The 13,772-nt window shown below is 43.2% G+C and overlaps 1 protein-coding gene across 1 annotated transcript in view; it reads right to left on the bottom strand.

Moving 5' to 3' along the window:
• Positions 1 to 13,772, bottom strand: part of ddx1 (DEAD (Asp-Glu-Ala-Asp) box helicase 1) — a 71,160-nt gene that overhangs the window by 55,185 nt on the left and 2,203 nt on the right. Inside the window, exons 3-8 of the mRNA XM_068022760.1 lie at positions 5,709 to 5,772; positions 5,505 to 5,534; positions 3,534 to 3,633; positions 2,904 to 2,951; positions 1,554 to 1,637; positions 530 to 613 (exon numbers count right to left, since the gene is read on the bottom strand). Coding sequence (XP_067878861.1) covers positions 530 to 613; positions 1,554 to 1,637; positions 2,904 to 2,951; positions 3,534 to 3,633; positions 5,505 to 5,534; positions 5,709 to 5,772 — 410 coding nt within the window. The remainder of the gene's footprint in view (positions 1 to 529; positions 614 to 1,553; positions 1,638 to 2,903; positions 2,952 to 3,533; positions 3,634 to 5,504; positions 5,535 to 5,708; positions 5,773 to 13,772) is intronic.

Here is a 13,772-nt window from a genome sequence, read left to right as displayed (position 1 = left end):
TTCAACAGAAATTGTGGTTAAGGGAGTAATGCTTTTGAGAGCAGAGGGAGATTTATTCCACATGTGGTTTGTAGAAGTGCTCAATACTGAATTCCAAATGCAAGTGGGTGAAAAGAAATCCAGTTCCCAGCACCAACATGTCTACCCTTTAGCACTTGTATTTACCCAATCAGTAGCAAAATAAAACTATTGGCAAAACCAAAGGTAGCAATTTTCACAGGAAAAATACTTAACATATCCTCTAAAGTAATAAAACATCTCAAAGCACTTCAGAGGCAAAAAACAGCCTTAAGTGGAAGAAGGAGGATTACAGGTGTTGGCAAAAACAAGATCAAAGTATCAAGGGCAGAGTATAGTAGCGCTGATATACAGCACTGATGTCTTAAGAATTTCACACCAGATTCAAGCTGAACATGATACAACTTTAAACGTACTCTTTATCTTGGTCAGTTATTATGGGACTGCTTAATAGTTAAACAGTTTTAGTCCTGATAAGCATCAGGAAAGATATCTCAGTTAATTAACTTACCCAAATCCAGTGAAGCCTGCATGGTAGACCAACCAATTCTGCACAAGCCTTGGTCATGGCAATGTACTTCATAGTAATAACTTCCTACAGATGAATAAATCATATAAATTTCAACACAACGTCTTTGGTTCTTTAAATTGTACACACAAATCAATAGATAGCTCGCCCTGAAATACTTTATTCCTGCTACCTTTCAAGACTCATTTGAAAACAAAAACCCTTCAGTGAATGGAAAAAGTTAAAAAAAAATTAAAATATCTATGTATAGTTTTAATTAAACAAGACCCGAAAAAGAATTCACAAAACCTTTCCAGGAAGGAAAGATTACGAAGGTGAGCAAGAGAAAACCATGAATACAGCAAATTAAAAAAAAAAAAACAGAAAATGCTGGAAATGCACAGTTCAGGCAGCAATCTTTTTTAGATGCTGACTGATTTGACCTGCTGTGTGTTGCTTGCCTTTATCAGAATATGATCACGTCCAAAAATATTTTGAAGAATTAGCGATAGTCATTTATTACACAGCAGTTTCATTAATTTGGGCCAGATTTTTGTATGTTCCAAAACATAGCATCAACACCTTAGCTTATACATAGGCCTTCAATACAAATCCACATGAAGGACCTATCAACTGAACTACTTCTCAATCACTGGAATCTTATCAGCAACTCAAAATTAATTTCTGAATGTCAAAATGTGAAATTTGGTCTACTCTATAATCTGGTCTATTCTGTAGTTAATTAAATGAAAATGTTAACAGGTACAGCACCAGTCTAAAAGTCAATTAATTGTTGCAAGAATTAAAAGGGAGGCAATACAGTTCTTTTCCCTAAAGTTGTTTAGTTTGAAGACCATTGGAAAAAAATTGCATTTCAAAATTGTATTGCAAGTCTTACGAGCCAACCTAATGGAAGCTAATGCTTCTTTAAAGAAACAAAATGACGCTGCACTCAATATCCAAATGCAAGAACAGTGCAGCACTTTTAAAGAAGTTGATTCAATGATCTATGATACACAATACTTACCCTTGTTCACTCCCTTTGTGGATCTGCACCCATGCCATTCTTTTATTTCCCTGCTCTGACAGCACAGGCCATCAGCTCCAATAGCTAGGGAAAGATCAAAATGAGTGATACATTTGCAAGAAGCCAAGATTGGAAAAAAATTGGTTACTAATTTTTGTGCATTACAGACATGTTTTAAACATAGGAGGAGTAATCCAATCAACTTCTTGAGCCTGTTTTCACCAGCCAGATCACAGTTAATATTTATTTCAATTCCATTTGTGCTTTTGTTCTATATCCCTGGATACCCTTACCCAATAAAATACGATTGGTCTCAAAAAATGTCAACTGACCCAGCATGGGGAAGGAAGTTCCAGATTTGTACTATCGTTTGTGCTTATACATTTGAGCTGTTTGAAAGTCTAGCTTCAGAGTGCCCTTTTTAGTGTATTAAGCAGAGACTGACCCGTTGCATGCATTATGAAACATCACTCACCCCAACCAACAATTTAAAGTAAGTCAGACTAACCCATGTATCTGAGTAAATGCATTCAAATATTACTGAACAATACGAAGAGAAATGAGCCTTTGATACAGCTTTTGGTCTCTGTTGAATTAATTAATCTCACCTAGGGAAGAGGGCAGAAACAATTGGCTCAAGGTCCGAGTTAGAGCAAAAGGAAAATCTGACTACAACTTGAATTCCATACTATTTAAATAACTACTAGAAGTGAAATAAGGGCAGATTCAGGCTTGGTTGAGATTCTTGAATAAGAATTCCACTGGTCCCTACCAAATAGTTTACCAAAGCATGAAACACTTGCTCAGATGACTCATAGCCAGCAAAACACACCATCTTCAAGGTGGGGAGAAAAGCAGAGAAGGGAATTAGATATGGATGGACCATATTTGAATATTTTAAGGTGCACCAAGGTCTGGACTAATGCTTTGAAACATTATTTTGGATACTGTAAAAGTTGCACTATAAAAAATGTTCATACTCAGATTGCCACATCTCTTTCGTATATAAAATTAAATAAATGATAGTCAATTTGCATGCCACAGAACTACTTCTATTAAAAGGACATAAACTGCTACTGGTTACTTTTCCCCATAAGCCATACTAACAAAGACTACATACACCAAACAAAGCTGATCATTTGCTTTTGTGGTAAAACAACAAACACATTTTCATCAAATTATCCCAAGTAGGACATTTTACTTTGAACAGCAGTTTTCATAGTTCCAGTTTGGATAAATTTTCATTATATTTTCTTTTGCTTGCTCTTGTGATTGCACCAATATAGGAACCAGAAAACTAGAATGCATTAGCTTCATGTCCAATATTTAAGAAAAATAGGTTCAACTTACCAAAGGCTGATCCTCTGTCATAGGGGTTCATCTGCCACTTACTGAATACTAGCGGAAAATATTTAAAAAACGCATTGAAAATTTGATAAAATTAAGTCACTGAAGTTTCAAAATACTGACAGTGTGCTTTATGACTAGATAATATGATCACACATTCCACAGGATAACATGACATTATAAACAGAAGATATACTCTGCATCCAATAGAACTACTTTCTAAATGTCAAAACATTCTAGACTTCCACTGATCAATTTACAGAAGCTATTTTCCCTTCTCTTCCTCAGTACATTGCATTACTCCACAATACACGCAAATGGAAGACTTTTTCTCAAAGTTTAAATGTACAAAATATCAGCACCAAAAGAAGCATTTTACACAAAAAAGAGCTAGAAGCATTCCAAATGTAGCATATTAAAATATTGTAACATAGAAGTCGAGAATTACCCTTTATTGCAACAAAAAAAAAACCCAGAATAGCCATGTTATGTTGATTTTAAAATGTTTGCAAGTTAGAATACTATGCACATATTAGAAGAATGTTTGCAGCAGCCATTTTTGTGGAATCAAATAAGATTACCACCAAAATGGAGCATTTTCATCTCAAGTCAAACCTATCTCAGCATCATTACCTGCACCACCAGTCTTGACAGATGTTTTACCCCCTTTCTTGCCTTCTTCATGGTCCTTGAGTGTTTCATATACAATCTGTATAACAGGTATGCTGAAAGCCTACAGCAAACATTCAGTAAAATAAAAGATTGCAGTCAGCAATTACAACTTTTTTTTTTATTCATTCATGGGATGTGGGCATCACTGGCTATGCCAGCATTTACTGCCATCCCTAATTGCCCTTGAGAAGGTGGTGGTGAACTGCCTTCTTGAACCGCTGCAGTCCACGTGAGGTAGGTACACCCACAGTTCTGTGAGGAAGGGAGTTCCAGGATTTTGACCCAGCGACAGTGAAAGAACGGAGATATAGTTCCAAGTCAGGATGGTGTGTGACTTAGACGGGAACTTGCAGGTGGTGATGTTCCCATGCTCTTGTCCTTCGAGGTGGTAGAGGTCGCGGGTTTGGAAGGTGCTGTCTAAGCAGCCTTGGTGCGTTGCTGCAGTGCATTTTGTAGATGATACACACTGCTGCCACTGTGCGTTGGTGGTGCAGGGACTGAATGTTTGTGGATGGTGTGACAATCAAGCGGGCTGCTTTGTCCTGTAAGCTGTCGAGCTTCTTGAGTGTTGTTGGAGCTGCACCCATCCAGGCAAGTGGAGAGTATTCCATCACACTCCTGACTTGTGCCTTGTAGATGGTGGGCAGGCTTTGGGAAGTCAGGTGAGTTACTCACCGCAGGATTCCTAGCCTCTGACCTGCACTTGTAACCATGGTATTTATATGGCTGCTCCAGTTCAGTTTCTGGTCAATGGCAGCCCCTAGGATGTCGATAGTGCAGGATTCAGCGATCATAATGCCATTGAAGGTCAAGGGGAGATGGTTAGATTCTCTCTTGTTGGAGATGGTCATTGCCTGGCACTTGTGTGGCGCGAATGTTACTTGCCACTTATCAGCCCAAGCCTGGATATTGTCCAGGTCTTGCTGCATTTCTACACAGACTGCTCCAGTATCTGAGGAGTCGCGAACAGTGCTGAACATTGTGCAATCATCAGCGAACATCCCTACTTCTGATCTTATGATTGAAGGCAGGTCATTGATGAAGCAGCTGAAGATGGTTGGGCCCAGGACACTACCCTGAGGAACTCCTGCAGTGATGCCCTGGAGCTCAGATGATTGAACTCCAACAACCACAGCCATCTTCCTTTGCGCTAGGTATGACTCTAACCAGCAGAGAGTTTTCCCCGATTCCCATTGACTCCAGTTTTGCTCGGGCTCCTTGATGCCATACTCGGTCAAATGCTGCCTTGATGTCAAGGGCAGTCACTCTCACCTCACCTCGAGTTCAGCTCTTTTGTCCATGTTTGAACCAAGGTTGTAATGAGGTCAGGTGCTGAGTGGCCAGGTCGGAACCCAAATTGGGTATCACTGAGCAGGTTGTTGCTAAGCAAGTGCTGCTTGATGGCACGCTTGATGACACCTTCCATCACTTTACTGATGATTGAGAGTAGACTGATGGGGCGGTAATTGGCTGGGTTGGACTTGTCCTGCTTTTTGTGTACAGGACGTACCTGGGCAATTTTCCACATTGGTGGGTAGATGCCAGTGTTGTAGCTATACTGGAACAGCTTGGCTAGGGGTGCGGCAAGCTCTGGAGCATAGGTCTTCAGTACTATTGCTGGAATATTGTCAGGACCCATAGCCTTTGCAGTATCCAGCGCCTTCAGTTGTTTCTTGATATCACGCGGAGTGAATCAAATTTGCTGAAGACTGGCATCTGTGTTGCTGGGGACTTCAGGAGGGGGCCAAGATGGAACTATGAACTTCACTGTATCTGAGGATTACTCTTGCCGTATTTCTAATGAAATGGGACATCTGGAATTTAGACTTTAAGGATACTGCTCATTTTACCACAGTGGTGTCAAATTTCTTTTCACATAATATTAACCTCAATATGCAATTTTTTAATATTCAAAAGAAATTATGTACTTACTCCAGTCTTGCCACTGCCAGTTTCTGCTGCCTGCAGAGATTAGAAATTGGAAGAGAATACCTAAATTAAATTATGTATCATTCTCTATTCTTCAGAGTTACATAGTTAACAAAAGTACCAACTAGTACATGAAAATGTAACAGCAAATTTGAACAAACATTGCAATGTTTAAGTATGTATACAGAGTATTGTGAATCAACCTACCATTAGCACATCACCACCACCCAGGATCAAAGGGATGGACTCAGCTTGGATATCTGTTGGGAGACTGTTCAGAGTTGCCGGATTAGATAATAACTATAATTCATATACAAGACAATTAATGGCTACGATCAAACAAAGTTTTAATGCAAAAGATATTTCTGTGGCAATCTGAAAATAATTGTTCAGATTTAACCCAAAGGGGGCAATATTGCGTTGAACAGTGCATCATCAGCAATTACAAGTAATTTTGTTAAACTGTCATTTTGCAAACTTAACCGAACTGAAATAGAAAACTCTAGGCGTAGCTAGAGAATGTGGGAGGGTGGAGTAATGAGAAGACAGGTGGCACAGTGTTTGTAAAGTGGAACTGGAATATTTGTAGTTTTTGTGAGCACTTTGGAAAGGGGGAGGTAGGAAGGCATTGGTTCAGTTATAAAATCAGAAATTATGCACTACAGAAGATGTTGTGGATCAACTTGGTTGAAACTAGTTTTCTATAGAATCTGTGGTCAAACATTTGATGCGATTCCGATCCTTGGTTATGCAATGTGATTGGTAAAATGGACTTTACCCTATCGCATTCACACAAGATTATTATAGAAGTTAGGTGTTTGATCACTAAAGACAAGAAAATTTTGGAAGATCAATTTTCTCCTTCACAGCATTTAATTATTTTTATTCCTGTCGTTCATAACATTGCAACTGGATAGCTGCAAGTCAGAACAGCATTGTAATGTATATTTTCTAATTGCTTAATAACTGATGACAAAACCTTGCTATTAAATAATGATCTGTTTGGACATAATAGTTATACAGCACACAAACAGGCCCTTCGGCCCATCGTGTCAGTGCCAGCCATCAAGTACCTATCTATTCTAATCCCACTTTCCAGCACTTGGCCTGCAGCCTTGCAAGCTATGGCGTTTCAAGTGCTCATCTAAATATTTCTTAAATGTTGAGAGGGTTCCTGCCTCTACCAACTCTTGAAGCAGTGTGTTCCGATTCCAACCACCCTCAGCATGAAAACATTTTTCCTCAAATCCCCTCTAAACCTCCTGCCCCTTACCTTAAATCTATGCCCCCTGGTTATTGATACCTCCGCTAAAGGAAAAAGTTTCTTCCATCTACCCTACCTGTGCCCCTCAATTTTGTATACCTCAAACAGGTCCCCCCTCAGCCTTCCCTGCTCTAAGGAAAACAACCCTAGCCTATCCAGTCTCTCTTCATAGCTGAAATGCTCCAGCCCAGGCAACATTCTGGTGAACGTCCTCTGCACCCTCTCCAGTGCAATCACATCCTTCCCTATAGTGTGGCAACCAGAACTGTACACAGTACTCCAGCTGTGGCCTAACTAGCATTTTATACAGCTCCTTCATAACCTTCCTGCTCTAATATTCTATGCCTCGACGAATAAAGGGAAATATCCCATATGCCTTTCTAACCACCTTATCTACCTGTGCTGCTGCCTTCAGTGATCTATGGACAAGTACACCAAGGTCCCTCTGTACTTCCTAGGGTCCTGCCATCCATTGTATATTCCCTTGCCTTTTTAGTCCTCCCAAAATGCATCATCTCACACTTTTCAGGATTAAATTCCATTTGCCACTGCTCTGCCCATCTTACCAGCCCATGTATAGCATCCTGTAATCTAAGGGTTTCCTCCTCACTATTTAGGACACCACTAATGTTCATGTCATCTGCGAACTTGCTGATCATACCTCCCATATTCACATCTAAATCATCAATGTACACTACAAACAGCAAGGGTCCCAGCACCGATCCCTGTGGTACACGAGTGGTCACAGGCTTCCAATCGCACAAACACCCCTCGACCATCAACCTCTGCCTCCTGCCACTAAGCCAATTTTGGATCTAATTTGCCAAATTGCCCTGGATCCCATGGGCTCTTACCTGCTTAACCAATTTCCCATGCCGGACTTAATCAAAAGCCTTATTGAAGTCCATGTAGACGACATCAACTGCTTTATCCTCACCTACACACCTAGTCACCTCTACACATCTAGTCAGCTCCTTGAAAAATTCAATCAAATTTGTTAGACAGACATGATCTCCCCCGACAAAGCCATGCTGACTAGCCCTGATTAATCCCTGCCTCTCCAAGTGGAGATTAATCCTGTCCCTCAGAATTTTTTCCAATAGTTTCCCAACCACTGCTGCTAGATTCACTGGCCTGTAATTACCTGGTTTATCCTTACTACCCTGCTTGAATAATGGTCCCACTGTCCTCCAGTCTTCTGGCACTTTTCCTGTGGCGAGGATTGGAAAATTTGTGTCAAGAGCCCCTGCAATCTCTTCCCTTGCCTCACATAGCCTGGGATGCATCTCATCTGGGCCTGGGGATTTATCCACTTTTAAGCCTGCTAAAACTTCCTCCCTTTCAATGCTAATTTGTTCAAGTATATCACAATCCCCCTCCCTGATCTCTACACCAACAACGTCCTTTTCCACAGTGAACACAGATGAAAAGTAATAATTTAAAACTTTTTCACCTACGTTCTCCAGCTCCACACACAGATTGCACTTTGGTCCCTAATGGGCCCTACTCTTTCCCTGGTTATCCTCTTGCACTTAATATACTTATAAGATGCCTTGGGATTTTCCTTTATCTTGCCAGTGTTTTTTCATGCCCCCTTTATATATTTTTTTTATAAAAGTACCCCCCCTCCTACACTTTCCATACTCCTCTCGGGCCTCTGCTGTTTTCAGCCCTCTGAATCTGCCATAAGCCTCTTTTACTTCTTTATCCAATCCTCTATATCCCTTGACATCCAGGGTTCCCTGGACTTGTTGGTCCTATTCTTCACCTTTATGGGAACATGTTGGCCCTGATCTCTCACTATTTCCTTTTTGAATGTCTCCCATTTGTCTGATGTAGACTTTCCTACAAGTAGCTGCCCCCAGTCCACTTTGGCCAGATCCTGTTTTATCATATTGAAATCAGCCTTCCCCCAATTGAGTACCTTTATTTCCAATCCATACTTGTCCTTTTACATAACGACCTTAAATCTTACAGAGTTATGGTCACTATCCCCGAAATGCTCCCCCACTGACACTTCTACCACTTGTCCGGCTTCATTCCCTAAGATTAGGTCCAGTACCACCCCTTCTCTTGTAGGATTTTCTACGTGCTGGCTCAAAAAGCTCTCCTGGATGCTCTTTAAGAATTCTGCCCCCATTAAGCCTTTTGCACTAAGACTACCCCAGTTAATATTGGGGAAGTTGAAATCCCCTATTATTACACCCTAGATTTGCCGACATATCTGCTCCTCTATGTCTCCCTGACTGGTTGGAGGCCTGTAGTACACTCCCAGCAAAGTGATTGCCCCATTTTTGTTTTTAAGTTCTACTCACATGGCCTCATTTGAGGAACCTTTTAAAGGTATTATCCCTCCTTACTGCAGTAATTAACTCCTCGATCAATAGTGCAATGCCACCTCCTCTTTTACACCACCCACCACCCCCAACCCCGCTGTGACGCCTGAAGATTTTATACCCTGGAATACTGAGCTGCCAGTCTTGCCCTTCCCTCAACCATATCTCTGTGATAGCAATAATATCACATGCCCATGTGTTAATCAACACCCTCAATTCATCTGCCTTCGAAGATTCCTTGCATTAAAATAGATGCAATCCAGCCTTGCATTATTCACTTGTGCTTTAACAGGTCTTTTTTGCTCGGCCTTCCAGACTGACTTGATTTCTCTTCTATATTTGGCTGTGCATCACCCCCTACTGTACCTCCACTCAGTATCCCAAACTCTGCCAAATTAGCTTAAACCCCCAACAGCACTAGCAAACCTCCCAGCAAGGATGTTGGTTCCATTCCGGTTCAGCTGCAGCCCGTCCATCTTCAGCCACACATTCATCTGCTCTATCCTCCTATTCCTATACTCACTAGCACGTGGCACCCAGAGTACTCCAGAGATTACAAGCTTTGAGGTCCTGCTTTTTAATCTGCTACCTAGCTCCCTAAATTCTTGTTGCAGGACCTCATCCTCACGTGGGAGGTAAGGGTCACCACTTGTGTCCCTGCTGACTTCACCTGTGAGAAGTGCACCCAACTCCAGCTCCTCACAGACTGTGTTAGGGAACTGGAGCTGGATGAACTTCGGATCATTCAGGAGGCTGAGGAGGTGATAGAGAGCAGTTATAGGGAAGTAGTGACACCTAAGTTACAGGATAAAGGTAGCTGGACGACCGTCAGGGGAGGGAAAGGGAATAGGCGCACAGTGCAGGGATTCCCTGTGGCCGTTCCCCTCAATAATAAGTATACCGTTTTGGATACGGTTGGGGGTGGGACGACCTACCAGGGGAAAGCCACAGCGGCCAGGTCTCTGGCACTGAGCTTGGCTCTGTGGCTCAGAAGGGAAGAGGGGAGAATAGGAGAGCGATAGTGATAGGAGATTCAATGGTTAGAGGAACAGACAGGAGATTCTGTGGTCACGAACGAGACTCCCGGATGGTATGTTGCCTCCCGGGTGCCAGGGTCAGGGATGTCTCGGATCAAGTCTACAGGATTCTTAAGGGGGAGGGGGAGCAGCCAGAAGTCGCAGTACACATCGGTACCAATGACATAGCTAGGAAAAGGGATGAGGACTTGAAAAGCAAATAGAGGGAGTTAGGTTGGAAGCTAAGAGGCAGGACGAACAGAGTAGTAATCTCAGGATTGATACCGGTGCCACGTGCTAGTGAGGCTAGAAACAGAGAGCGAGTGCAGCTGAAAACGTGGCTACAGAGCTGGTGTAGGAGGGAGGGCTTCAGATATGTGGATCATTGGGATGCCTTCTGGGGAAGGTGGGACCTGTACAAGAAGGACGGGCTGCATCTGAACTGGAGGGGCACCAATATCCTGGGCGGGAGGTTTGTTAAGAGCTCTTCGGGAGGGTTTAAACTAGTTTGGCAGGGGGATGGGAACCAGAGCTACGGATCAGTGGATGGGGTAGCTGTTGAACAGGCAGATACAGAGTGCAGAGAGTCTGTGAGGAAGGTTAGACAGTTGACAGGGCATAGTTGCAGCCAGTATGATGGGTTGAAGTGTGTCTATTTTAACGCAAGAAGTGTCAGAAATAAGGGTGATGAACTTAGAGCATGGATCAGTACTTGAAGCTACGATGTTGTGGCCATTACGGGGACTTGGAACTACGATGTTGTGACCATTACGGAGACTTGGATATCACAGGGGCAGGAATGCATGTTGGATGTTCCGGGGTTTAGATGTTTCAAAAGGAATAGGGAGGGAGGTAAAAGAGGTGGGGGAGTGGCATTGCTAATCAGGGATAGTATCACAGCTGCAGAAAGGGAGGTCGTCGAGGAGGGTTTGTCTACTGAGTCAGTATGGGTGGAAGTCAGAAACAGGAAAGGAGCAGTCACTTTATTGGGAGTTTTCTATAGACTCCCCAATAGCAACAGAGACACGGAGGAACAGATTGGGAGGCAGATTTTGGAAAGGTGCAGAAGTAACAGGGTTGTTGTCATGGGTGACTTCAACTTCCCTAATATTGATTGGAACCTCCTTAGTGCAAATAGTTTGGATGGAGTAGATTTTGTCAGGTGTGTCCAGGAAGGTTTCCTGACTCAATATGTAGATAGGCCGACTAGAGGGGAGGCTATGTTGGATTTGGTGCTTGGCAACGAACCAGGCCAGGTGGCAGATCTCTCAGTGGGAGAGCATTTCGGTGATAGTGATCACAACTCCCTGACCTTTACTATAGTCATGGAGGGGGACAGGAGCAGACGGGATGGGAAAATATTTAATTGGGGGAGGGGGAATTACAATGCTATTAGGCAGGAACTGGGGAGCTTAAATTGGGAACAGATGTTCTCAGGGAAATGCACGACAGAAATGTGGAGGTTGTTTAGGGAGCACTTGCTGCGACTGCTGGATAGGTTTGTCCCGATGAGGCAAGGAAGGGATGGTAGGGTGAAGGAACCTTGGATGACAAGAGATGTGGAACAGCTAGTCAAGAGGAAGAAGGAAGCTTACTTAAGGTTGAGGAAGCAAGGATCAGACAGGGCACTAGAGGGTTACAAGGTAGCCAGGAAGGAACTGAAGAATGGACTTAGGAGAGCTAGAAGGGGACATGAAAAAGTCTTGGCGGGTAGGATTAAGGAAAATCCCAAGGTGTTCTACACTTATGTGAGGAACAAGAGGATGGCCAGAGTGAGGGTAGGGCCGATCAGGGATAGTGGAGGGAACTTGTGCCTGGAGTCGGGAGGAGGTAGGGGAGGTCCTTAATGAATACTTTGCTTCAGTATTCACTAGTGAGAGGGACCTTGTTGTTGTGAGGACAGCGTGAAACAGGCTGATATGCTCGAACAGGTTGATGTTAAGAAGGAGGATGTGCTGGAAGTTTTGAAAGACATGAGGATAGATAAGTCCCCGGGGCCAGACGGGATATACCCAAGGTTATTACGGGAAGCGAAGGAAGAGATTGCAGCGCCTTTGGCGATGATCTTTGCATCCTCACTGTTCACTGAAGTAGTACCAGATGATTGGAGGGTAGCAAATGTTATTCCCTTGTTCAAGAAAGGGAATAGGGATAACCCTGGAATTACAGACCAGTCAGTCTTACGTCAGTGGTGGGAAAATTATTGGAGAGGATTCTGAGAGACAGGATTTATTAATTTTTGGAAAAGCATAGTTTGATTAGAGATAGTCAGCATGGCTTTGTGAGGGGCAGGTCATGCCTCACAAGCCTTATTGAATTCTTTGAGGATGTGACAAAACACATTGATGAAAGAAGAGCAGTGGATGTGATGTATATGGATTTTAGCAAGGCGTTTGATAAGGTTCCCCATGGTAGGCTCATTCAGAAAGTAAGGAGGCATGGGATACAGGGAAATTTAGCTGTCTGGATACAGATTTGGCTGGCCCATAGAAGACAGAGGGTGGTAGTAGATGGAAAGTATTCAGCCTGGAGCTCGGTGACCAGTGGTGTTCCGCAGGGATGTGTTCTGGGACCTCTGCTCTTTGTGATTTTTATAAATGACTTGGATGAGGAAGTGGAAGGCTGGGTTAGTAAGTTTGCCGATGACACGAAGGTTGCTGGAGTTGTGGATAGTGTGGAGGGCTGTTGTAGGTTGCAACGGGACATTGACAGGATGCAGAGCTGGGCTGAGAAGTGGCAGATGGAGTTCAACCTGGAAAAGTGTGAAGTGATTCATTTTGGAAGGTCGAATTTGAATGCAGAATACAGGCTTAAAGACAGGATTCTTGGCAGTGTGGAGGAACAGAGGGATCTTGGGGTCCACGTCCATAGATCCCTCAAAGTTGCCACCCAAGTTGATAGGGTTGTTAAGAAGGCATATGGGGTGTTGGCTTTCATTAACAGGGGATTGAGTTTAAGAGCCGCGAGGTTATGCTGCAGCTCTATAAAGCTCTGGTTAGACCACACTTGGAATATTGTGTTCAGTTCTGGTCGCCTCATAATAGGAAGGATGTGGAAGCTTTAGAGAGGGTGCAGAGGAGATTTACCAGGATGCTGCCTGGACTGGAGGGCATGTCTTATGAAGAAAGGTTGAGGGAGCTAGGGCTTTTCTCATTGGAGCGAAGAAGGAGAGGTGACTTGATAGAGGTGTACAAGATGATGAGAAGCACAGATAGAGCGGATAGCCAGAGACATTTTCCCCAGGGCGGAAAAGGCTATCACCAGGGGGCATAATTTTAAGGTGATTGGAGGAAGGTTTAGGAGAGATGTCAGAGGTACGTTCTTTACACAGAGAGTGGTGGGTGCGTGGAATGCACTGTGAGCGGTGGTAGTAGAAGCAGATACATTAGGAACATTTAAGCGACTCTTGGATAGGTACATGGATGATAGTAGAATGAAGGGTATGTAGGTAGTTTGATCTTAGAGTAGGTTAAAGGGTCAGCACAACATCGTGGGCCAAAGGGCCTGTACTGTGGTGTACTGTTCTATGTTCATCCCTCTTTCTACCTATGTCATTGGTACCAATGTGAACCACGACCTCTGACTGTTCACCCTCCCCCTTCAGAACTTCTTCCACCTGCTCCATGACATCCTTGACCCTAGCACCAGGGAGGCA

Source organism: Heterodontus francisci, chromosome 3 (genome assembly GCF_036365525.1).
Source record: "Heterodontus francisci isolate sHetFra1 chromosome 3, sHetFra1.hap1, whole genome shotgun sequence".
Taxonomy (NCBI): Eukaryota; Metazoa; Chordata; class Chondrichthyes; order Heterodontiformes; family Heterodontidae; genus Heterodontus; species Heterodontus francisci.
Note: the sequence above shows the minus strand (reverse complement) of the source record. Positions and strands in the feature narration are given on the sequence as shown.